The 26,657-nt window shown below is 35.6% G+C and overlaps 2 protein-coding genes across 3 annotated transcripts; both read right to left on the bottom strand.

Annotated features, from left to right (window-relative positions):
• Positions 6,971 to 10,904, bottom strand: LOC109231496 (uncharacterized protein ycf39). Of its 2 annotated transcripts, none has more exons than XM_019397157.1 (8): positions 10,696 to 10,904; positions 10,361 to 10,602; positions 10,131 to 10,229; positions 9,742 to 9,936; positions 9,016 to 9,108; positions 8,845 to 8,940; positions 8,233 to 8,373; positions 6,971 to 7,350 (listed from the first exon to the last, which is right to left on the bottom strand). In XM_019397157.1, exons 1-8 carry the CDS (start codon positions 10,838 to 10,840, stop codon positions 7,174 to 7,176), a joined length of 1,188 nt encoding a protein of 395 aa, XP_019252702.1. In that variant the 5' UTR covers positions 10,841 to 10,904; the 3' UTR covers positions 6,971 to 7,173. The 2 variants fall into 2 exon arrangements, with proteins under 2 accessions (XP_019252702.1, XP_019252708.1); XM_019397163.1 differs by having other exon boundaries at positions 10,361 to 10,599.
• Positions 12,771 to 18,293, bottom strand: LOC109231490 (uncharacterized protein At1g04910-like). The gene is made up of 10 exons (XM_019397151.1): positions 17,545 to 18,293; positions 17,360 to 17,419; positions 17,164 to 17,254; positions 16,882 to 16,958; positions 15,798 to 15,886; positions 15,509 to 15,692; positions 14,741 to 14,922; positions 14,277 to 14,379; positions 13,855 to 14,186; positions 12,771 to 13,690 (listed from the first exon to the last, which is right to left on the bottom strand). The coding sequence occupies exons 1-10, from the start codon at positions 17,746 to 17,748 to the stop codon at positions 13,303 to 13,305; spliced, it is 1,710 nt and encodes a 569-aa protein (XP_019252696.1). The 5' UTR covers positions 17,749 to 18,293; the 3' UTR covers positions 12,771 to 13,302.

Here is a 26,657-nt window from a genome sequence, read left to right as displayed (position 1 = left end):
CATCGTAGCCTCCAGCACTTGTTTAAGCATAAGGATCTCAATTTGAGGCAGCGGAGATGGTTGGAGTTGCTAAAGGATTATGATATTAATTTTTTGTACCATCCGGGGAAGGCCAATGTGGTGGCCGATGCTTTGAGCCGAAAGGCGGTGAGTATGGGGAGTTTGGCATATATTCCGGTTGGGGAGAGACCTCTTTTAGTTGATGTTAAGGCCTTGGCCAATCGGTTCGTGAGGTTGGATATTTCGGAGCCCAGTCGGGTATTGGCTTGTGGATTTCTCGGTCTTCCTTATTTGATCGCATCAGAGAGCGCCAGCACGATGATGCCAGAGATATGACCATTGGTGATGATGGGGTGTTGAGGATGCAGGGCCGGATATGTATGACCAATGTAGATGGGCTTCGGGAGTTGATTCTGGAGGAGGCCCATAGCTCGCGGTATTCCATTCCTCCGGGTGCTACGAAGATGTATTAGAATATGAGACAGCATTATTGGTGGAGGAGAATGAAGAAGGACATTGTGGAATTTGTAGCTCGGTGTCTCGATTGTCAGCAGGTGAAATATGAGCATCAGAGATCGGGTGGCTTGCTTCATCGGATGGGTATTCCAGAGTGGAAGTGGGAGCGGATCACCACGGACTTTGTAGTTGGGCTCCCACGGACTTTGAAGAAGTTCAATGCTATTTGGGTGATTGTGGATCGGTTGGCAGAGATCTATATCGGGAGATTGTTCGTTTTCATGGTGTCCCAGCTTCTATCATTTTAGATAGGGGCACTCAGTTTAATTCACAGTTTTGGAGGTCGGTGCAGCAAGAGTTGTGTACTCGGGTTGAGTTGAGCACGGCTTTTCACCCTCAGACAGACGGGCAGTCCGAGTGCACTATTCAGATATTGGAGGACATGTTGCACGCTTGTGTTATTGATTTTGGAGGGTCATGGGATCAGTTTCTACCGCTCGCAGAGTTTGCTTATAACAACAGTTACTAGTCGAGTATTCAGATGGCTCCATATGAGGCTTTGTATGGGAGGCGGTGTAGATCTCCAGTTGGTTGGTTTGAGCCGGGTGAGGCTAGGCTATTGGGTACAGACTTGGTGCAGGATGCTTTAGACAAGGTGAAGGTGATTCAGGAGAGGCTTCGTACGGCGCAGTCGAGGCAAAAGAGTTATGCTGACAGGAAGGTTCGGGATGTGTCCTACATGGTTGGTGAGAAGGTTCTGTTGAAGGTTTCACCCATGAAGGGTGTTATGAGATTTGGGAAGAAGGGTAAATTGAGTCCTCGGTTCATTGGGCCTTTTGAGGTACTTCGGAGGATTGGGGAGGTGGCTTATGAGGTTGCTTTGCCATCCATCTTGTCGAGTGTGCATCCGATATTTCATGTTTCTATGCTCCGGAAGTATATTAGGGATCCGTCTCATGTTTTGGATTTCAGCACGGTTCAGTTAGATGATGATTTGACTTATGATGTGGAGCCGGTGGCTATTTTGGAGCATCAGATTCGAAAGTTGAGGTCAAAGGATATAGCTTCTGTGAAGGTGCAGTGGAGAGGTCGGCATGTTGAGGAGGCTACCTGGGAGACCGAGCGACAGATGTGGAGTAGATATCCTCACCTATTTGAGGCTTCAGGTATGTTTCTTGACCCATTCGAGAACGAACGTTAGTTGAAGAGGGGGAGGATGTAACGACCCGACCGGTCGTTTCATGAGTTACCGCTCCGTTTTCCCCATTTCTGCTTCTTATCTCCTTGTTTAATTGTATTTTATGTTATCGGTTTGGTTGGCTCAGGTTCAGAAAGGTTTTTGTAAGGTTTGAGACACGTAGTCTCTTTTGAGTATGCTTAAGTTGGAAAAGTCAACCGGATGTTGACTTATGTGAAAGAGGGATTGGATGTAAATTCCGATGGTTCGGATAGCTTCGGGAGATGATTTGGGACTTAGGAGTGTGATCGGGACGTGTTTTGGAGGTCCGTAGTAGATTTAGGCTTGAATTGGCAAAATTTGAATTTTGGCGTTTTCCGGTTGATAGGTGAGATTTTGATATAGGGGTCGGAATGGAATTCCAGAAGTTGCAGTAGGTCTGTGATGTCATTTGGGATGTGTGTGTAAAATTTCAGGTCATTCGGACGTGGTTTGATAGACTTTTTGAACAAAAGCGTAATTCGGAAGATTTTTGGAACCTTAGGCTTGAATCCGGTGTGTTTTCGTTGATTCGATGTTGTTTAAGGTGTTTTGAAGATTGGTATAAGTTTGATAGTGGTATATGACTTGTTTGTGCTTTTGGCTGAGGTCCCGGGGGCCTCGGGGTGATTTCGAATGGTTGACGGAAGATTTGAGTTTGGTTTTGGCAGCTGAAGATTTCCCGTTGATGTCATAACCGCACATGCGGCTAGGGGATCGCAGGTGCGGGCTCGCAGAAGCACCCAGATGGTCGCAGATGCGGAATTGGCCATGTGGAGCTGGGACCGCAGAAGCGGCTGCTCGATCGCACCTGCGGTAGCGCAGGTACGACTTCTTGATCGTAGATGCGAAAATGGACGCATTAGTGAAAACTGCAGATGTGGTGCATTTGACCGCAGAAGCGGAGGAAGGGCCGCAGGTGCGAAAACCCTGGCCCAGAAAGTATATAAACCCTCATTCGCGATTTTCAGCCTTTCTTCACCATTTTAAATCAATTTTTGGAGCTTTTGGGGGATGTTGAAGAGGGAATCAGAGGGAACTCCATTGAGGTAAGAATTTTGATCATAAAACTCGTTCCTATGGTGTTATTTCATTGATTAGGCTTGAAATTTATGGAAATTTGTGGGTAAATATTGAAGAAACTAAGGCTTGATATTGGAGACCTTTGAGCAAGGGTTGGAGGGGTCATTTGTGGTCGGATTTTAGTACTTTTGATATGTATGAACTCGTGGGGAGATAAGAAGTTTATTGATGTAAATTTTATCAAATTCCGAGACGTGGGCTCGGGGGTCGGGTTTGGTTAATTTCGGGACTTGCGTTGTATTGGGAATTGTTCCCTTAGCATATTTTGATGGTTATGTACTGATTTTGGTTAGATTTGGAGCATCCGGAGGCCGATTCGAGGGGTAAAGGCATCACGGGCTAGAGTTTGGACCGGATAGAGGTAAGTAATGATTGTAAATGATGTCCTGAGGGTATGAAACCCCGGATTACACATCGTTGTGCTATTTAGAGGTGATGCACATGCTAGATTACGAGCGTAGGGTCGTGCACCATTGGGAATTGTGACTTAGTCCGTCCCGTATGACTGTTTTACCGCGTATTTGATTGAAAACTATTTACTATCATAATGTTTTGGGTTGAATGCCATATTTGGGCCTCGTGCCAACTGTTTGGACCCTTAGGGGATTTTTACTACTATTCCTCACTATTTGATTTTATATTTGTACTCAATCATGCTATTTTATACTGTTTTCATAACTCAACCATGTTTACTCTGTTTTGACATCTTAAGTGATATTTCGAGCTGAGCATCATATTTTACTGTGCCCGAGTGGTTTTTAGAGATTTCTGACTGAGTAGGGCCGAGGGCCTGTGTTGTGAGGTTACTACGGGATCGGGCTGCACGCCGCAGCGGTATTGAGTTGATTCATGATTATGAGGCCGATGGCCTGAGTTGTACGCCACAAGGTGGCTTGATATGAGGTCGAGAGCCTTTTTTGATTATGCCACGAGATGGCTTGATATTGTGCTTGGGCGGTAAGGGGCCCCTCCCGGAGTCTATACACCCCCACTGAGCAAGGGTACCCAGTGTGATATGTGATATAGCCCGAGGGGCTAATGCTGTTCCGTGTTGTTGCCCGGGGGGCTGATTCTGTTGACATTTTTGCCAGGGGCTAACTTATGCATCTATATCTTCTTCCTATTTTCATTTACTCATGTGAACTATTAAAAGATGTTTTAAAAAGTCTTTGCTGAACTAAGGTGCTTTTCCATAAGTTTTCACTGATTTATTGCATTGTATTGGCTTTATACTGCCTCTTTGTAGCATTTTGCTGTGTTTTACGTGTTTTTCTTATCGCTCAGCTGCCTTTACTTTTATTACTTACTGAGTTGGCATACTCACATTACTCCCTGCACCCTGTGTGCAGATACAGGAGCCTCGGGTCCTGCTAGCGAGGGCTGATTGCTTCCAGCGGGCTATTCGGAGTTCACTAGGTAGCTGCTCGGCGTTTGCAGCCCAGTGTTTCTCCCTCCTATCTTTACTTTCACTTGTACTGGATTCTGTAATAGACTGTGTAGTCCTTTTTCCATACTCTTAGACTTATGTTAGATGCTCATGACTGGTGACACCCCGATGTCAGGCTGTGTTTATTTTCGCGTTTGTTCTGTTTCACTTTATTTTGGGATTTATCATCTGTTAATGATTTAAATTGAATTATTATAACTGTTAAAAATGGATTGGAAGTTTGTTTCGGCTGGCCTTGTTTCACGATAGGCATCATCACGACCTGGTCCGATTTAGGGTCGTGAGAGTTACCATCAAATTGGGAAATATATGTTAAAAAAGACATCTCAAGTGTTTTGTAAGTATTTGGACACCCTTTTTTATCAACAAAAGGTTGACTAATGAAGAAGGATTAGGGGTGGTCTGGGTCAAATTAGAAATAAAAAAAATTTGGGGTCAAATTTAAAATACTAAAAATAAAATATAAAAACCATCTTCTAATCCACGATTTTCCATATTTTCTCTTTCTTCTCTTTTCAAAACAACACTCGATTTCCCCCTAAACTTTTCTAACTTTTCTCTCAAATTCAATCTCCAAACTCAAGAGTACAATAGGGCTTCAAAAATCAGCTCCATTCCGTTCAAGTTTGCTTTGAAGTCGAGATTTCATCATCAAGGTAAGTTTTTTTTTCTTTTTTTATCATATTGATAAACCCTAAACTTGTTATTTCAACCTAAATTAATTTTTGGGGGTGTTTTTGTATCTTCTTGTTGTTGTATAGTTTTTGTGCCTAAATTCTGGAGTTGTTGTGTAGTTGATATTTTTGACCGAAAATTTGATATTTTTATGTTGTTTAATTGTAGTCGTTGATGTGGTTGTTTCACGTGCCCATAAAATTAGTTGTTGTGATATTGAAACAGCTATATTGTTCTATTTTGGGTTTGTGGAAAACTTTTTTGCCCGGATGTTTCAGACTCAGTTGAGCGTTTCATGTTGTTAATGTTGTTGTATGTTGTGAAGTTATTGTAATATTTCTCTGGGTTTGATTAATGATATTTTGAGCTGAGTGTTTGAAACATCTCATTAAGATGTTTGAGGCTTCATATAAGATATTTGAAACATCCGTAAGGATGTTTAACGATCCATGAGATGTTTCACCAAAAGATACATGATTATCACAATGAGATGGTTGATTATTTTAGCGATTAAAAATATCATTGATAGAGACATTCAAATAAAGAAGTTTGGAGAACTATAATACGAACATTGCTAGCTTGCTTTCAAACTCCATCTAACTAGCTAGAAACTTAAATTACTATATCTTGCTTAGCATTTGTAGATGGCAGAAAATTAATTTTACCTCATAAGCTCAATCTTGTATGACCATTCAATGAAGCACCTTTAGAGATATTTGAAATATCTCGGTAAGATGTTTCAAACATCTTAATGAGATGTTTGAAACATCTTATATGAGACTTCACACTGAGATGTTTTACCAAAGAATACTTAAATATTTATAGTTTTATTTTTTTATGTGTTAGGAATAAATTATTTATTTATTTTATTGGTGGTCGTTACTTGTTTGTGTGTGCAGATAAAATGGCAATGGGACGTGTGTCAAAGAGAGGTGAAAGAGGAAAAGATAAATCTCCTTCCAAAAGATCTAGCAAAAGAATTAAGACATCTCAAAAGGATGAGCTACAAGAATCAATTGTAGCTGAAGTGGAAGTCAAATCTCTCCGGGTAGTAGAAGGAGAGAATACTGGAGAAGAAGAAAAAAGAGAACGAAAATGAAGAGGAAATTGAGAAAGAAAATAATGAGGAAACAAAGAATGGACTAGGAGGGAATGCTAGAGAAGCGGAAACAGATAAAGAAGAAGAAGAAGAAGAAGAAGAAGAAGAAGAAGAAGAAGAAGAAGAAGAAGATGATGACTGTAAAGAGATCTTTTTTATTATTAAATTAATTATTCCTTTGCCTTTAATTAATCAACACCTTTAAATCATGTACAGGATGAGATGCCTGAGGATGAGTCTGACACTTGCGAGGTTGAAATCTTAAAGCTTCGATCGGAACTTTCACCCTTAAAGTACAAGACATTTTTAGATGATAATGAGACCTTCAACCTGAAGATCACTATGAGATCTTCATTAAGATTAGCAGGTATGGGTGAGTTTCGAAAGTTGTTGCAGGATGAGGGCCTTGAAAACAAGTTTAGGAGTAGTCCTTTCGGGCACTTTTTGGATTTGCCTGAGAGGCCACTATTTCAAGCATCTATAGTGCATGGCCTTCTACTCCATAGAGTATTGTGTGAGACGACCCAGAGTTATAGTTCGATTATAAAAGTTTACCAGTTTGCTTCGACCTTCGTGAGTACACCATAATGACTGGACTCAACTATGGACATTCTTACACGAATTCGAAGCTTAAAAAGAACCTTCTTGATGGTGAAGAATTGTGAAAACTTATTGCCAAAAGAAAAAGGTCTGTAACTGGTAAAATAGTGCTTGAGTTGATCAAATCTGAATCCAAAAAAAAAAAAAAATACAAGTATGCATTATGCTTGATTTGGTTTGTCCACTGTATTTTATTGGCAAAGGATTCGAATATAATTTGGTTTGTCCACTGTATTTTATTGGCAAAGGATTCGAACTGTGGTGTGTCCGAAACTACAGTCAGATTGGCCTCCACAGAAGAGGCTTTCTACAGTTATCCATGGGGCTGAAATAGTTTCCGGTTGACTATTGATTATTTTATGAAAGATATGAAAGAGTGTCAACAATATAAGGCTGACTCGTATAATCTCTATGGATTTCCATGGGCTTTCATGGTAACTAAATAAATCGTATAACCTTTACAATTCATGAATACACGAGGAACAATCTAGGAAAAAAAGAAAGAAAGATTGCAAGTTCCAAAAGGAGCATGCCTCTGCTGATGTATCCCTGTCACAGTGTATATTAATTTTACAACAACATAAACAAGTATTCCTCTCAAAAGAAAATATCTGTTTGCTTTGATTGAGCCTTAAGGTCTTTCAACTTCTTCAGTATGTTGGTAAAATAATCCTGCAGATATTTCTCCAGTGAACTGACGTCTTTTGCATCCACACCGAGAAGGCTATATGTCTCAGTCATAGGAACTGAGAAGACAGTATCGCTTGTCAAAACCTGGAAATTGCCACCAGACCGAAAACATTAGCTGTCTTTTGCCATCTAACACTCCAGCAAGGGGGAAATGCACAATTTGTACATGAGTTTATCCCGTATTATATTATTTTCTACTGCTTAGACACAGATTAGAAGCTGTTGCATACGAAAACATAAAAAGAACGACATGGTCTTTACTAGTAAAAAGTGCGAGTGTGGCTGTGCTTCAAGTAAATATGAGTAACTTCTCATGGAAACGAGAATTTGGAAAATCACGTAAATCAATCAAAACAAGCACTATACCTCAGTGTGAATTGACTTTGCTAATTAAAGATCAAAAGTTGTTCTGGTAAAATGTCACCATAATCTGAACGATAAACTGTGCAATTAAATCTTTTACTTATTATAATGCAGATTTGTCAAACATGGAAACAAAGTAAAAAAGCAAAAATTCCGTGGCAGCTAAATTGCGAAGGAATGATGGAACAAAGAGAATACAATCTGTATATATGGTTATCTATTCAATGGACACTAAGAATAGCACATTCTAAAATTTCATCCAAACTCCTCATATTTAAAAGCGTTACCTTTTGAGAATAGTAAGAATAGCATATTCTAAGACTTCATCCTTGCCCCGTCACCCCAACTCGGCAGTTGTTAAAAGAGTTACATTTTTCCCTAACTTAAGAGTAGGATGATTTTTTGGAAAGAACATCGCAAACAACTAGAAGAAAGGAAGTGATCTAGTCGAAGAAAAGAGATGATGTAGCAGATACACTGAACAGCCGAAACAAGAAGATAGAATTGATATTCTAGTCGCATCAGACTGCATTTTCTAACGAAGAAACGCTCCTTAACCAAAGATGAAAAAATACAAAATGTAAAGCTAGAAGAAATTTCAACCTCTGAAAATGCCAATCTATCAGCAACATCATTTGTCCACTCAAACAACCGAGTCAGCTGGCGTGTCAATCGCAAAACTGAGACAGGCACTGTAGTCACATTGGCATCTTGGCCGGCAAGTCTCTCGCACAATGTTATCACCTGATTCAATGAGTATTTACTATAAAGAAGGTAATAAACATCAACCAAACAGGAGAAAACGGAGAGAATAACAGAGACAGAAAAAGCAACAAAAAAGTAGTTTACGAAATGAAAAGGAGCTTACTCTAGCCTTTGTGGGAAACTTACTTCAAGAGTTAGGGTATCTAAGTTCAAAATAATTAGTAATGGTTTGACGATGGGAAACGATATTGTGATTTAGAATACGTGGATTGACCTTTTTTCTTATTGTCTAGTATATATAAAAGATCTAGAGTATCTTTAGCAGAAAGCTGATGGCCTAACTCCTAAGGAAGCTTCAAAATGAACTTGGTTTTGAGTTAATTAAGCTTTTGATATTAACAGCATCCGGTGTTGCTTACCCCAATTCCAGAAACAAAAAGTACCACAAAAGACTACATTGTAAATTGCCAAGGAAACTAATAGTAATGCTTAAAATGGAAATCCACTTACCTCTTGGGTTGTCCATGCCCGAGGGCCAGCAAAAGTGAGAAGCTTCCCGTTAATATTCTCATTGCGTAAAGCTATGAATGTCAAGCGAGCAATATCCTGAAAGCAATGTAGTATAGAATTATTCATCAATTACGTTAAATAGGCTCAAAAGAAAGTAAGTGGAAAATTTACTTGGGTGTCCATGTATGCTATTCGAGTGGGAGCATCAGTTCCCCATACAGATTTCTCTTCAAGTATAGGCACTGCATATTGACCGATAAGGCCCTGGAGAAAATGAAAATAACTTTTAAAGTACTAAGACAATGAATAATATGACTAAAGGACAATAGACATGGAAAAGTAAATATCTGTGGAAAGAACACCTTATCGGTTGGATTAAAAACTAATTGTAGCAGTAGCTGTGACTTTTTTCCAATCGGTAAGAGTTAATGAATAAGAACAAAACGAGCACTCCATTATAAAGTTCACAGAGGGCATACCTATGCTCACAGTACCCTAGGTTCTCTTTCTAAGGTACATAGTAGTAGTTCATAACTCAAACGAACCTCTCAACTTTGTCAATAATAAGAACATAACATGACAAGCTTTTCTGCTTTTGCATTATGAATTTCCAGTCGCAACATCTAGTGCTTCAACTAGTATACTGATGGGCTTTTGCACTCTAAGGTGTCCATTTAGGATGCCCTATCATTAAGTCCGTGATTTGTACATCTTTTGAGCTTAAGAAATGCTTCCTATTTTCAATAAGTTTACCAAAATATTTTCATGAATCTAACTTATTGCAATACCTTTAAAGAGTTTTCACATTCAATGATATTTGTTTCAGCATTGTGGTTAAAATGTACAAATATAGGGCATACTTTTAGCATGAGTAATAAAATCATTAGAGGATGATACCTGCATGAAGCCACATAGCCGAATTACGATGTGGTTGAGGCCTGAATCCCGGAGAAACTTCTCTGTACAGTGTTTGATCTCCATAAGGGGAACTTCAGGATGCTTGTCGCAGTTGTGAATGGAGAAAAAGATAAATTTTTGAATGCCCATGGCTTTAGCACATTGTATAAGTGCAACTTTTCCTTCCCAATCTACCTAAAATGAATGGCTAAAGTAAATAAGCTTTATAAGCCACAACAACAATAATGTAAATAAGAGAAAACAGTAGTGGCAGCATGACAATTATCAAGGCAGTTAAATAATCAGAGCAATTTTCATTCTAATGAGAACCTTAAGTATAATTTGAAGTAAATTATTCACCCCCTTTTTTGCCCAGTAGGTATGCTTACAGTCTTTATAGGCTCCTCAGGACGTCCAGTAGCACAATCAATAACTGTATGGATTCCAATCAATGTTGCTGGAATTGTTTCAGGTTTGCTTAAATCCGCCTGTCCAGAAATCAGTTTAGCTTGATAATTACACAATTTTTTTAAAATTAAAGAAACAAGAATAATCTGGAATAACAAGGACAAGAATGAAGGGAGTAGGAGGTTTAGTAGTTGGCAGTATTTGTACTTACATTGACAACAGTGGCGCCCCAATCACGAAGAAAATCAGCAGGAGCAGGCCTAGGCCTGACCAGACATCTAACATCGTACCCCTCGTCCAGTGCTCTTCTAACTACTTGCCTTCCCAATGTACCTGTCGCACCCACAACTAGTATACTAGTCGGCCTCACTGGCGTTCCGGGAGCTAAATTCACCGCAGCTGGAGCAGCCTGAGCGTTGCACACCACCTTAGGTACCGAACAACTTTTGCCTACTGTCACCAAAGAAATTAATAAACCCAAGAAAATTAGTGGGTGATGTTGGAATCATGTTTTGTTAACATCCCAAAAGACTGTAAAATAATTACCTTTGTTGGTGTAGGTGGGAAAATTGAGAGGGGAAAGAGTAGAATCATCAAACATGGTGCGCCATGACAAGGAAGAGAGCTTGCGGGAGGAAAGAGGACTGAGTTTAGTAGGGGTGGTAAGCTGGGCGTAGAGGGTGGAAGCCATTAGAGAGTGAGAAATCAAAGAATGGAGATTTGGGCAAGAATTGTTGCCAACTGTATAACTGATAAATATAGAATGGGAAACAAAGAAGAAGCCACGTCGTTATCTTATTCTTTGGTTATGGATTGAGTGATTATGTATGGTTCCCCGCCTTCCACCTCAGCTTTCCCGGGTTTTAAACTTTAAACCCTCAACCTTCTTCAATTTCACTTTCTACTGCTTACTACCTTCATTCTTTTGATAGTGACATTTCATTACAATGAGAAAATGTTGTTTCGTAACAGCTACGTACATTTTTAGTGCTATTTTAAAGAATTGGAAGTCAACCATTTATTAAGTATAATTTTTTTTTGTTGGGATTAAAATAACATGATGCATACGGGAGCTAACAATACAAAGTTTGATGGACGATAAATCAGAGTATAAAGGAAAAGGCCAATACATATACGGACTCTTAAAGTTGCCAGAAAATCTCATTTAGACACTTGAACTTAACTTTGTTCCAATTGGACACAATAATATGTTCATCACCATACCTATTAGGCACAACTAGCTCACTTGGCACATAACGTGGGTCGCACAACATTTTAGCGCGTGAATGTTATTGCATGTGGACTCTAATGGTAATATTTTAAAAACAAATTAAATATATACCTATTTAGACCCACGCGACTTTACATAAGCCCTAATTTCATTCCCTTTCCTTTAGTTCTGCCCCAATTGCTTCCAATTTAGGTCGAGAGACATCTTCTTATTTCCAATTCTTCTTCGTTTCGTTGTAATTCTTCTGAATTTCTTTCTAATTCTTGCCTCTTTTCTTCGTCAAAGCAGTTTTAAATTGGAAAGGTAAGCTTAATTCACATAAATCGAAGAGAATAAACTGGAAATACAGTGAGAATCGAAGGTAATTGATGGAATTTTTCTAGGGATTTTTCGGACCTCTAATCGCCATTCTTCAATTGGGGTTAACGGGGAGAAAGAGTAATGAGCGGGTCTTTTAATTTAAATTGGGGTGACTACATAGAAATCTGATGTGGCGTATTAAAACAGTTGGCATCTTTTAATTAGTTAGCTTTCCACGTTAGTTGCGCTTAAAAACACGCGCTTCACTTAATATAACACATGACCGAGTTTTGAGCTAGTTGTGCCTAATAGGTATGGTTATGAACATAGTATTGTGTTCAATTGGAACAAAGCTAAGTTCAAGTGTCTAAATGGGATCTTCTGGCAACTTTAAGGGTCCGTATATGTATTTGGCCAAAGGAAAAATATACTAAACTATGCAAAATAACTTATTGTGGTTTGGTCAATCGACTTACATATGATCTATCACTAATATAAAAAGAGAAAACAAAATTTTTGAGGGAATAATCTCCCCTAAACATGATTCTCGTAAAGAATACATTGTGTAGATTGTTGTTGTTCTTGTTGTGAGAAGAAAACATCAATTTATGGTCCTCCAAGAAAAGAATAAGACATATGAAAGTGATTTATTAAGAGCCTTTTTGCCTTCCATCAATAAATAGAGTCCTATTAGATTAAAATTTCAGGGCAAAACACTAACAAATTTTGTAGGTTATTACAAATGAATACATATATAGAAATAATTTAAACGGACTTTGTCTTCAAATGTGTAGCAGAAGAAAAAAAAAACTGCACTAAAAGCTCTTGTATTCCCAAAATGGCCACTGTAGAAATTGAACCCACTGATAACCAAGCATAGACAGAATCATACTTGTGAAATATGACCTAACGAAATGAGTACCATCTCTTGGTGTAAACGTGAAGAAAGTAATACTATTAGAAAGAAAACAAACAGAACAAAGTTAATGGCTTCTGCGATAATATTATACAAGTAGCTTCTCTCTATTTTACCACAGGCCTTAACATGAATGTGACTTTGTGAGTTATGAGCACGTCGATATCCTCAAAATTCCAGTGGGAAAATCATTAGTATATAAACAGTTGAAATACATTTAGACTAACTAGCAATGACTGATTGAGCTGAAAATAAATTCAAAGGAAAATCTGAGTACTATATACAACTTAATTTTCCTCAAAAAAAAAAAAAAAGGAAAAAACCCTATAAACATGAAACGCCAACAAAAGGAACCATCAATCAATAATCCAAGAACGTATGCAGTATAAAGTTGGTTTTTTCCAACTCATCCTGCAGTGTTTGTATTTAAATGCATATAATTTCAATGATTCTCTTGCCTTAAAAATCTGTACTCTTCAACTAGCAAAACTGGAGAACTAAACTCCTAAACTGCACTTGGCCTTATATACAAATTTCTGCTCAATACCATTATCTTGGTATCGACCAATGGAAGCTAGTACTCAAAATGAGAACCTGCCCCATCTGCAACTCGTCTTTTATCCGAGAAAATCTCTTCCATTTCTGACTGTTCTGTTTTATAAGGTCTGCTCGAATCTGCATCTCCGTCTTTAGCAAGCCATCTTCCTTAAATTTCAAGTTCATTTTCCATATATTCTGTATCAGACCATTCTTGCTCTTCTTCACTAGTCTGACCATCAGTCACTTCAACCATATCTCTCCTAGCAATATTAGTAGAAGAACCGGTATCTATTTCAGAGATGATAGAAGGAGTTCCAAATAAACTTGCATCTTCTCTATCATTGGAATCAGAATCTGCACAAATGCATGCTGATGGATTTTCATGAAACTCTCCCCTGCCTGGTTTTACCTCCATTGGCTCTCCCATAAAACCTATTTGAGACGTTCGAACTTGTGAGGCAAACTCTTCCCATGTCATGTTATTTCGACTAAGGAACAACTTATAAAGCTTCTTAGCATTTGGGCGGATAGTTGGTTTGTGACCAAAATATCTCCTGCAACACGAAAAGGACGTTTAAGAAGTTTTGCCCTTTCCCGGATTAACAGACTAGCAAATAATGTAACATGGTGTTTTGGTAAAGAATATGGCACAGCCTATCGTTTAAATTTTTTATCAAATCAGCTAACTGATTCAGGTCGAAAACACCAAGTAGCTTACCTTCTTCCAGCAAGCATTCTTGCCATATTACCGTTGTTATTGGACACGAATACATCACTCTCATCACAAACCATGAAATCTAATGCAGCCATCCTAGAAGAGAAGGAAGAGAATGGTGCCAACTCCTCCTTGCTAGCAATTGTTTCTTTGGAATAAAAATTTGGAAATAGAGCCTTAAGAGGAGCCAATGTCTCCTCTCCTCCATAAATTTCTCCAGATGCCACATAAATATGAACATCATTACCGAAACCAAGTGCTCTAAGCATAAGGCCAATTTCCTCAGGAGTGAGAGGGCATTTTCCATGCCTTCGTTCCTTATCTGGGTTTCTTGCCTGCAAGTTATGCCAAAGAAGCAATACAATATTAACTATAAGTAAGGGCAATATATAAACTAATGGTTACTAAAATAAGTAGAGACTCACATGTAACGTCTTCCACCTCTTCCGTATTTTACCTAGTTCTTTCGTTTCCTTGTCCCCTCCACCGTAATAGCATCCAGAAAATGCAAGCATATCTGGTTCAAACCTAGCACGTCGTAAACAAGTTTTTAGCAAGCATATTCCAATTTAGAATATTGACTTAGGTCATGACAAGATCAACATTCATATCCTAAAGGAATGTCATTGAATCTGAAATAGCACCAAAACACACATAGGTAATCCAGTTTAACAAATCCGCAATATATACAACACCAATATGGCTGAGCTTTTGCCTTTCTATTACATCACCAAATCTAGGCAACAAAAATCAATTTTGAGTACGAGTGGTTTGCTGTTGTTGTTGTTTTAAGAAAGATATAAAATTACCTTTTTTTAAAAAAAATTCATGAACAAAGAAAAGAACATTTGCATAAAACATCTTTGGAGATAAATGTTAATCAAATTACCTCAGATGCAAGGCAACAAAGTGCTTGCTTTTCATTCTTATCCTTTCAACCAATTTTCTGCCCATTTCAATAATGGGATCAGTAAATTTCAATGCATGAAAATTGACTCTACATCTCAGCTTCTGCATATCTATATCCAATCGATTGGAAAGCCTGTAATCAAATTTTGTTAGCTGAACAGCCTGCATCAGAACAAAGCAAAGAGTCAATAAACTGAGAATCTGCGTCTGAAAACAAACTATTTAATCTAGATATGTTTAAAGGTCCAGTAGGAGAAACCCGAAGAAAACAATGTGCAATAAATCATACAGCTACTCTGTACAATAAAACGTTGAATCTACCAGTGCGGATGGTGCAGATTTCAGCTTAAAAAAACTTAAAGTTCATGGATGATTCACACAAAAATTCTGCAGGTTGCCTACTCAATTACACAGACATCGTCAAGAAGATAAGTTTGACTTGCAATTTTTCCTGGAAATAAGGTGGAGCTTGCGTTGTATGGATAGTAAATCTGCGTCTAGCTTTCAGTAGCTTGAAGTTTCAAATCTTGAACTACTATGACTTGGTTGTGCATTAGAGCAACATGGATGGGGAAAATACTACATTTCAGCACGAGTTGCCACATACATGTATAATGCAGCAAGAGTAACAGAATACTAAGAACTTAGGGAATCATGTGATATGCATATATTTCATGTCATGGGATGATATCATGTTCTGATGCACTGGATAAGGCAAACATGCCCCTTTAATCTATAAAGGACTTACATGCTTTTTCTTTAAAATAGGCAGGATGCGAGTTTGATAACACTTGGCATTGCACTTCCTTGGAACACGCGTTGTATATGGAGTTATGACTTTATCTCCAATTCTTGGAATATCCCTAATAATTTTGACATCTTTTGAGAGGTGTGATATAAACCGGTCGACATCAAAAATTTCAGAGAAGTTGCTGCACGAAGAAAGAAATGATTAAGCCTCATGAATACAGTACACTATATCAAACAAAAAGATGGCTCACAAAACGCCTTTGTGCAAAGATTATTCTAAATAAAACCTTGAATCTTTCCAGTAGGATTTCTGGTCAAGTTTTGGAACTACAAGGACGGCATTCAAGATATGAGCTGCAACAACTGCATCTACAATCTGCATCCAGCACGAATATGATTTGAAACTCAAATTTGATTTAGCATTCTCTTAAATGTAACAGAAAATAATTAGAGTTGCCAGGGCCAAAAATCTGCTCTTTCTATCTTTGGTTTAATATAAACTTTTACATTGTCCAGAAATGGACTTGCTGATTCATGATAGCAGGTAAGCAAGACAAGTCAGTGTCAACAGAAAACTAGATCCACCACTACAAATATAAAGACCACGAATAAGTAAATTAATTGGATCCTTAATTTCTTTAACTGCTCTGCATCAATAAGCATCAAAATGATGCTGTTAATTAGTTCCTCTGAGGTCAAAGGAAGGAGATTCAAACAAGGTAAACTGATGGTAAAGGCTAAAAATTGGAACAAGGGATCCTTTTGGAAAATTATGGGATCAGGGAGCGGACCAGCGCAACTCTCTTGACTATTCATTCATGGTATTATTCAAAAGCTACAACTCGCTCTCCCTATGTTGTTGAATGTTACAGACTTACAGGTAACAATAATAACATTTTGCTTGTGTGCTGACGCACCAAATCGCCATTCCAATTTCCAAGTGAAAATATTCTTGTTCTTTCTTAATTTTGATAGAAGCTAAAATACTAATCAAATTGCATTTTTCACTGTACCCATGCAAAAAATTGGCAATTAACCAATTCAAACGAGGTCTTATAGTACATTCATAAGGGAAGATGTCATTCAGGTATCAGCAAGAACACGGTTTAATTAGAGGTTTAAAATTTTGAACACTTGAACTTATATCTTACCTAAGTCTGAAATGTTTTCTTTTTTCTCAAAAGCTACCAAAAATGCAAGTATGTACTGTATCTTAAATGCAGTGAGGTGTGACTTGGGAATTAAATCCATCAAGGAAAAACATTAAAACGACATAAACTATGGTCAAGCATTTCCCTCTGTGGTGCCTCTTCATGTTGTTGACCTTCAATTAGGAAAAAGATTAGCATGAATATTAAAAAAAGAAATTACCCCAGTTCTCTGTTGATTCAAGCCTCCACTAGTTGCAATCATCAAGTACCTATTGGGATGAGTATTAACCTCTGCACCTGCAAATGTTACAACAAGGCTACACATCACACGAATATACAGAGTACAGAACACGTTACGAAGACCAAAAGCAGTCAACTTTTCATTAACTTTAAGACTAAATCAAGATTCAAAGGTGAGGATAAAACAATAAAGGTGAATCTTTTCTCAACAAAATTCACGTATAATTACAAAAAGGCTAAAACAAAATTGAAATGGACCCACTTGGAAATTTGTCGCTGGAATTACTGCAGCCGTGGTATAATATTGATTGCTTAGAAGTCCATATGTCTCCGCTTAAACTTCCTCCACCCATCTACATATTCAAAATCAGGAAGAAAATATTCAAACAAAGAAATTAACCATCTTTTACGTATATATGGAAAGAGTCAAAAGTGCAATATCGGTAACGCTTGCTCACCGGAACGCGAAAGACGTGTTCTTTTTGCAGGTTCATCTGAAGCTCCGTTCCGTTATTGAACTAAACGCAGTAACAAAACAGGTAAAAATCAAAACAGACCCAGAACAATGATAAACAGAAAATAGAAAAAAAGGTGACATAATGGTTGATGAAATGAATGAGAATATTATTATGTAGATACATACCCAGATGGGATTGATAAGGTGATGGTGTTGAGAAGTGATGGGAGGAGAAAAAAGCACAAAGAAGAAAAGAAGACCGCCGGATAAAGCGGAGAGGAGCGGAATGAGGTGGTGAATACGGCGGCGTCTTTTGAATATCAGAGTGTGGACAATGATTTGGAGCAGAAGAAACAATTTTTCATGGCTGCGTTGTTTTCTCCTCTTCATATTTGTATAATAATACTAGTAATGAACAAAGTAGCTTTTTTAACAGAGTGTATATAGGCTATAGGCTATAAGCTATAGGTGAGAGTTGAGTAGAAGGAAGAAAATAGGAAGTGGTTGATGATGATGATTTTGGTAGAGAGAAATAGTGGGAAGTGATTTACTAACAACATTTCATTTCCAAAGAGAGGGAACTTCGTTTCCGGCAGCTATTACGTCTTTATTTTGGGGTTGGCCGTATGACATAGACAAACAACATATGCGTCACATTGGATGGAGCTGCTCTTCCCTTAATCAAAGGTATCGAGTTCGAACTCTGAATACAGAAAAATATTTGGTAGGGAGCGCTATTTTCCGAATGGGGTCCTATCCGACAAATACGGATCAATGCGAGTACCGGACACCAGATGAAAACCAAAAAAGAAAAAACATATATAGCATCAAAATGTGTATTTCATTCACCGTATTCACTTTCCCCCAGGTACGGCAGTTTACCTAAAGTTTCTGTGCTTTGTGCTTTGTTTCCACCCACTATTCTATTTTTATATATACTCCCTCTTTGAAAGTGCAACAGTGACACACCTTATTTCTAATTATGTGAATTCACATATTCATTGGTTATCTTTTTTGTGAGATAAAATGTACTAGTATATATTTAGTAATATTGGATAAAAAATCGAGTAGTCTCCGATTTTAAAGATAAAGCCGAGGCTAGAGCTATACCTTCTCGAAAGTATTCCTTCTAGAGATGTGCAAAGGTTAAATTATCTATTATTTGATCTCAAGTCAATTCAATTTCTTTATTTAAAAAATAATATATACTATATGGAGAAACTATGCAATACATGTACTTAAAATGTATAAAGTAGAAGACAAATGACTTATTCCATCAAATAGTAATACAAGATGAAATATTAAAAGGCATAAATTTTAATAATAAAAATATATTTTCCAATGTTTTAAAATTTGTTTTACTCTCTCAAAGTAATAATGACATCTAAAACAGAACGAGTATAAATTGGGATTCTAATGCTACCGTGTTTATTTGTATTCAACCCATTGAACTTTTCAAATGTTCATTAGTACTAAAATAAACCCAACCCTAGATATTTTCTCTTTGCCTCGATTAAGTCGAACGTAAATTGTCCCACAAATTGGCAGAAATCTATGCTCCCATCACCAATAACTTGCTCAGTATACAAATCTATGTGAAGCAAATTAAACTTGTCCAATGATTTCACAAGCAAATGGGTGTAATTCTCAACTAATTGTTTTTTTTAATTTTTTTTTTTTAATTACACTCTCCGTTGATCCTCTGTTGGAGCTATTTGGTGACCAGAACCCACAACTTGAGGTTGCAGGTGGAAGGTGCTGACCATCGGAGCAACCCCGTCTTAATTAATTGTTCATATTGTGTTATTTGGCTCTTACTCTTTTCTTTGTCTTAATTATACAGAAAGTTACTTGTGTCAAATTAATTATTTTAAGTTATAGAAAGTACAACTCGTAGTTGTTATTGGTTAGATTACGAGTGATTTTATTTTGTGTCTCACACAACTTACACTAGTGTGAGGCCTCTTTTTATCTCACATATTTGTGGACCCATATCTTACACATCTGGGTCCACAAAATTCTGGAACCCACACAGTTGTAAGAGGCCTCACACAACTAGTATCTATTATGTGATGCTTGCTTGGACGCAAATCCTTTTTCCTTTGGTTAAGTTTGTGGGACAAGCATTCAAGCAAAGATCTTTGTAAAAGGCAGAAAAAAGGTACATCTCGTTCTTCTAGGGAACCAAGGAGCTCACGTGCTCCACTGTCTTTCTAATCTTGTTTATTGGATTTAATGATTGTTTATAGATTAATTAATTAATTTTTTTGTAACTCGGCATTTATTTTTATGTTATTGTCAAAACTCAAACTGCATTTATGCTTGGCACGATTCTGAGTTTTCCCGTAACTACCAGTGCCCTGGACTAGACATTTCCGTTCATCAATTTCAGAGTCTGGATTAGTTTAAATTTATTATTAAGTGCGTAACTAATAGGTTAGCTGGTCAAAGTCAAAATATCCCAATTAGTAACGGCAATGGAAGCGGTCGCCACACAAAATTATGATGTATGTACACCTTGGACTGTAAAATAAAAGGATTAAAGAAAGTGATGAGGGTCGTTGGGCTGACGTGTACTTATATATATAATTTGGATTAGGTGTTTCAGAAGTTGTTAAGTGGGATGGTGTGTTCTAATTAAGTAATGATTAACATCTTAGGTTGTACCTAATTATGCATCCCCACATATACAGTCAAACATCTCTATAACAATTTCATTTGTTCCGAATATTTTTGGATGTTATAGCAAAATACTGTTATATAGAACATATATTATAATATAAAATGAAAATTGATTCCGGTAAAACTTGATTTTTATAGTGAAGTGTTGTTATGTATGGATGATGTTATAGAGAGGTCTGACTGCATAACGCCTAAAAACCACATATGCAATCATGTAGATTAGGATTGGCTGATTAAGTACTAGTCGTAATCCAAGATTCAACTTAGTCAAACACATATTAAGATACTTGTATAATGTTGGGTTGAGCTGTTTTATGGGAATCATGTTTAAGTCTGACAATATTGTGGTAGTACAACTGAACATGTTATAAGATTGCCCTTTAAAATAATCTATTTGGTGATGGGGTTTGGTGAATTAATGTGTTGAGGCTGTTGAAACTCTCCCATCCATTCACAAGTTGGAACAAAAGAAATCTAACCAACAGTATCTATTGCATTAATAAAAAAGTTATATATTGAATTCCTTAGTCTTGCTGGTTGAATATTAGATGGGGTTGAAACCAAAATTAGCAAATATTTATGGAAGTTTGATGAAAGCTCTTCTTGGAATGTTCAAGAGCTAGCTGAGGACAACTTAAGATTCTATTTTTAGATTAGTGTTTGTGTTTCGAAATTTGTATTATTGAGTCGATTGCTTCATACTGAAGTCAACATTATTAATGAATGGAGAAGGTGATTATTTATGGGAAGAACAATTTAATATTTTGATGTGATTAATTACCTACTCACAAGTTGTTATCGTTACTCTTCAATGAATGTATATATGAACGTGGTTTTCCTTTGCAACTACAAATGCATAGGTTCGTTCTTCCTGGGTTTGTTCGTTCATATAGTCTTTATAGAAAATTTGGGTTACTTACGGATGGAGTGTTTAGTTATAAAATAGAAAAATCATATCAAAATGGTATGTTATCCGGTGTTTATTATCACTATGGGAAAAAATCATATTAAACCCTGTACAGTTATCTAGTTATCTATCATTACTTATTTATATAATTAAGGTCATTGAATGATAGAATACAATATAGTTAAAATCAATTTGATGATATTATATATGTTAATATTTCTACAGTCGTTTGTGAATATATAATATTACGATCAACTCAACATGCCATGGCTATATAGTGAAAATATAATTATGTGATAAAGGTATATATATAAAAACATATCATGTATATTTATTTATTTGGTATAAACATTTAATGCGAGTTCGTTTTTACTGCTTCGTATTCTACAGACTTAGAGCGTATATATTTCAGGGACATTTCAAATTTTGAACACTGTCCAGGAGTCCCGAATCTTGAGCTGCCTGCAACTCCAAGGTTGAAGATAGAAATGTCGGTTCTTTGATTCTTGTAAATGAGGACCAGTTTTTTATTGGTTAATTGCTATTTTAAACGAAAGAGCCTCTGCCTTGGATTCTGCATGTCTTTAAGATTCTACTGCTTAGGTAAAATTTAAAAATAGTCAGATTAACAAATGGTAATTAAAAAATAGCTATGGTTTCAAAAGTTATTGAAATTTAGTTATTTTTTATGTAAAGATAAATCTGAACAAAAATACTGTTCAAAATCCGGAAAATATTCCAGCATAATATACTGAAGTTCCATTTTTTACATATGAACTTCCTGCATAATATACTAGAGTTCCAATATAATATACTGGAGTCCCAGCAATATATTGGAAGTTCATACACAGGTGCTCCAATTTCCAGTATATTATGCTGGAACTTTCCGTATGTTGAAGTTCCAGCATAATATGCTAGAAGTTCATACAAAGGTGCATCAATCTCTAGTATATTAAGCAGGAACTTTCCGTGTTGTAGCAAAATAATAATTTTTTTTCATTGACTTTGCAAATATTGATTATTTTTCAATTATCACTCCGAAAACTACTTAGCCCGTACTATTTTCACTAGTTACTTATGTATTATACTAGTATAGTAAGTTCAAAGTTGTGGGGTATAGTTGAAAAAATGTAGTCCTGACTCGTTTGTCTTAACTGTTTAATTAACTTCATCCAATATATTTGAACTAGTAACGGACAATTTTATAATAAATGCCCAAAGACAACATACAAAAACAGAAACATCTTCCCGTGAATCTGATTACTTGTTTACTGAAACAAGTACCTCTGCACTTCAAAAAAAACATTAATTAAATCAGATAATTACAGGGATCACTTTCAAGCACTCATCATGGGCAATTGTTTGCCTTGGTCCGTAAGCCGAGCTGAAATTAGGATTTTGATTTAGAGGGGATTTGGATTGGCTGGTCAAATCAGTTTTTACGTTTTTGTTTAATTTTTTTAGTGTTTGACAAGTTAAAAGCTGTTTAAAATAAGTTAAAAACTGCATAAAACAAACCAAAAGCAGTAATAAACTAGACAATTCTAACTTATTACTTTTTAGCTTAAAGTTATTTTTGCTGAAAATCTACTTTTTTAAGCCAATCCAAACGGCTCTTAGTCGATGCAATGTAGCATTGCAATCCATATTTTTGTGACATTCGATATCTATTTTGCATATATAGATATTTCTTTAAAATTGTTATACATATATTTTAAGTTTATATCCGCCTCTTTCAATTAAAAGAAAAAAGTCCTGAAAAGATGCCATGCGATGTGATTTAAAACTTGATTCTTCTATAAGTTTTTAACTTTCAGAATTCTCCGAGAACTTACAAATTGTAGTCCTGGAAAAGAAAAGGGCTTTTTTCACTTTTAGCCCGCACCAGAAACTATTTATATTCGGTAATCGAAAAAATGTATAAAATTTGTATAATTTTTATATGTAACATATATAATGTACATCTTCTATATTATTATAAAAGCATGAATACGATGTCGGTTTACAAAAATAACTTTATAATATTAAGCATAATATCTTATAATAAAAGGATATAACCGGAATTCTAGACAGTAGCCTTATAATCCTATTAGTTTTAGGACATAATACTACACGTTAAGAATCCTTCATGATTATCTTTAGGAATCCTATTAGTATAATTACTTTCGGGAATAGACATATAATATTACAAGTTAGCAATCACGGTAGTGTCAGAATTCAATCTCATTATCTCGACATTACCTCTGTCGATACTATAAAGAAGTCAAAAAATGATGTGTCTAATTAAAGCAAAAAAAAAAAAAAAAAAAAAAAAAAAAAAAAGAAGAAGTGAATATGTATTAATGATTTGATGGATAGTTAGGAACCCAATTTTTAGAAGAAAAGACATACGTTAATAAACAACTCAATACATTACCACTCTATAATATTGCATACCAAGAAAAAATAAAAGTAATGTTAAACAGACTGCATGAAGTATTGAAATTGAGAAAAAATTCCTATGATAATACATTATTATATTTGAACTGCTTTCCTACTCAAATAATTTTTTTATTATTTTTTCGTGGAATACAGAAAATTATGCCCAATTATTAAAGAACAACCAAGTAAATTTTTAAGAATATAAATGTGTGAGAAAGAAAAAGAAAAAGGTTGATATGAGTCAATACCACTAATAATTTTACAAACACAAAGATCTAAAAGTGGAATGTCATATCGATATTTTTACTCTTTGAAAATAAAATATATGATGGATAAAACTATAATTACGGTTAAATATTCAAACATGAGATGAACTAATATTAAGAATCTGAACCAACAGAAAATAAATTATTTTTAATGTTAAAACGAAATTATCAAATCTTTCAATTAATTATTTAGCAAGAGAATCCAATCAAATTATTTTTAAGTTCATCATATGAGTAATATTATTTTTCAAGTTAAAAAAAATCTTATGGTACATAACTTTATTCCATAAAAAGAGTGTTAGAGATTAAAAAATAGATCATAAAGTAAAAAAATTAGTATAATATTAAGAAGGTCATGCAAGTGTTTGGGGAAGCACAATCAAAGCTAAATTCTAAACAAGAATAAGCTTTCAAGACTATATTATAAAAAGTCGACTTTGGTATAGCGAGATTATCCTTTGTAGTTGCCTCCGGCAGAATCGAAATAATATTCCTATGTCATGCATTACTTGCAAATTGTTAGATCAAGAAGCATGATATTGTTAGCAACAAGAACAAGTGGTGTACCGACAACGATTTTATTATGAGGCCGTACAACTCATTTTAGATTTGATATACCTCTTCAAATAATTGAAATAACCATCACAAATATATCAAAGCAGAGCAATAGTGCTACTTTATAAGGAAAGTAAAAGTGATAATATGGGATGAAGCGCTTTTGGCTAAGCGTCAAAGATCGAAACAATCGTCCAGAGTTTAGAGATATATAATGGATATCAATGAACCGTTTGGTGAAAAGTTAATAGTTTGGGAGGTGATTTTTGTCAAGTACAATCAGTAGTTCTAAAATTGACGAAAGCAGAAACTGTAAAAGCTAACTTGCCAATATTATAACTATGGCCTCAATTGAAAAATATTCAAATGACAAGAAATATAAAAGTAAGAACAGATCCAACATTCAGTGACTTCTTGCTTCGTGTCGGAAATGAAAAAGAGTATCCAATAAAAAATAATTTGGTCTTCTATAATACTTGATTATCAACCCCAATAGAAATAGTAGTGCATTTAATAAGGAAAATATTTCCATCATTAGATTAAAATGCAATTTGTTCAAATTACATGATAGAAATTAAAGAGCTATCTTAGCTAGCAGAAATGAATATGTTGATCAACAAAATGAAAGGTTGATTACTAAGTTATATGATAAAAATAGAATATTTTCAGTTTTGACTCAGCAGAAGATGATACCAACAATTACAACCAAGAAAAATACTTAAATACTTTAATACCAAATAGCCTTCTACCGTACATGTTTGTTGTCAAGTTCATTATTTTTTACGTATGTTAGTGTCACCATATATATAATAGGCTAAGTTATTGATCTTCCATTGCATGTAGGTTCATTTTTTGAAGAAAAATATGCCCGTCATGCTACTGAAAACTTAGATCCATTGAATAACTTATGTAATAGTACACATATGGTATATAGAAATTTTGACAATAATATCATAAATGCAGAATGTATGATACTCGTTAATGTGCTTCTAAGTATGTGTTTATTGAACTTTCTTCTTCCGAAATAAATATCCTTTTAAATTTGCGTGAAAATAATTTTCAGTATGTTTATGTTTTGTAATTATAATAAATAAAGCATAAGGACCAACATCCTAAATAGTGGACTATATTTACAACAATATATTTTCTTATACGAATAACTATATGTTGTACTTTCAAGAGAGATATCAATATCGACAACAAGAGTTCTGGTTATGGCAGAGCAACCAAAGCACTAGAAGGAAACATATACAAAAAACATCGTCTATAAAGAAGTGCTCGGTAAGATACCATCACATTAGATACCTTTAAACTACAATACATAATTATATACTTAACATGACTAAAATTGATCATTTGTGTAAGTTCTGATGATTTCCGTTCATTTTGAATTCACGTATTATGCCAATGTAACAATATTTTTGGCACTTAGATGATTGTTGTATTATTATATATAAAATTTCTCTAATTAAATAAATTTCATTGTTCCTTTATATAAATAAATATTTAAACCATCATGTACCATTAGTAACGTGCAACGCACGTTTATAGTTACTAGTATATACAAATATATATATATATATATATATATATATATATATATATATATATATATATATATATATATATATATTCAGCGATTATTTTGAGAGAGAATATACAGTGTCATTTACAATAATCAGGTTAAGGACCCAGGATTGAAGACCAATCGGATATCGTAAAAATTGCACGGGGCACCCTATTTGGTCGCACCCATTTAACCTATACCCATTTTTTTAAAAGTTTTAACTTGTACCCACTTTTTAAACTTCAACACCCTTTCTCCTTCTCCTTCTTCTCCTTCGTTTTCTTCTTCTTCTTCTTTCTTTTTTTTAAACAACTTCGTTTTCTATTAGTAAAAAGGGTGGACTGTGTTATTAAACGTAACAGTCTTGTTTTCCTCAATTCTGGTTGAAATTTTGTCAAGAAAAGAATGCAGTATCTTCTAACATCAAGCTGCTTCTCTCAATATATGTATCCTTTCCTTTGAGTAGACTTTCTTGAGCTGTCGTTAATGTAGTGATAGACACTCAAACTTTGTTTTGTAACTTGGATGCATTATCTGTTGCTTGCTTAGAAAAGTTTGCGCCGCTTACTTTTAATTGCAGTATATTGCTAATCTTTTGCTTTGATTTTGTATTCTGATGATGATAAGTGACTCTAAAAACTAATGCTATTTTTTGTTTTCTTCCCTTCAACTTTTGGTGACAGTAATACTTGTACGACATAGTAGTTCCGTAGAAGAAACCAGATTAGCATTTTCATGTGTGAGACAAGAGCAAATCAGAAAAACTTTCGCCAGTTACAAACAAATACTTCAGCTCTAGAGCTGAAGTTCGCCAGTTACAAGAACAAAAACTTCAGCTCTGGAGCTGAAGTTCGCCAGTTACAAAGTTCGCCAGTTACAAAACAAAAACTTCAGCTCTAAA

This window comes from Nicotiana attenuata, chromosome 1 (genome assembly GCF_001879085.1).
Source record: "Nicotiana attenuata strain UT chromosome 1, NIATTr2, whole genome shotgun sequence".
In the NCBI taxonomy this organism is placed as follows: Eukaryota; Viridiplantae; Streptophyta; class Magnoliopsida; order Solanales; family Solanaceae; genus Nicotiana; species Nicotiana attenuata.
The sequence above is the reverse complement of the archived record's forward strand: the minus strand, read 5'-3'. Positions and strand labels throughout refer to the sequence as shown.

Coding starts and splice junctions, on each gene's coding strand:
- LOC109231496 (XM_019397157.1), bottom strand. CDS start 10,840: ATGGCTTCCACCCTCTACGCCCAGCTTACCACCCCTACTAAACTCAGT. Junction 9,937..10,130: donor CTGAGGAGCCTATAAAGACT/GTAAGCATACCT, acceptor CATTCATTTTAG/GTAGATTGGGAAGGAAAAGT. Junction 9,109..9,741: donor GGCTATGTGGCTTCATGCAG/GTATCATCCTCT, acceptor CATTTTCTCCAG/GGCCTTATCGGTCAATATGC.
- LOC109231490 (XM_019397151.1), bottom strand. CDS start 17,748: ATGAAGAGGAGAAAACAACGCAGCCATGAAAAATTGTTTCTTCTGCTC. Junction 16,959..17,163: donor TTCCAGCGACAAATTTCCAA/GTGGGTCCATTT, acceptor TAACATTTGCAG/GTGCAGAGGTTAATACTCAT. Junction 15,693..15,797: donor TCCTACTGGAAAGATTCAAG/GTTTTATTTAGA, acceptor TTCTTCGTGCAG/CAACTTCTCTGAAATTTTTG.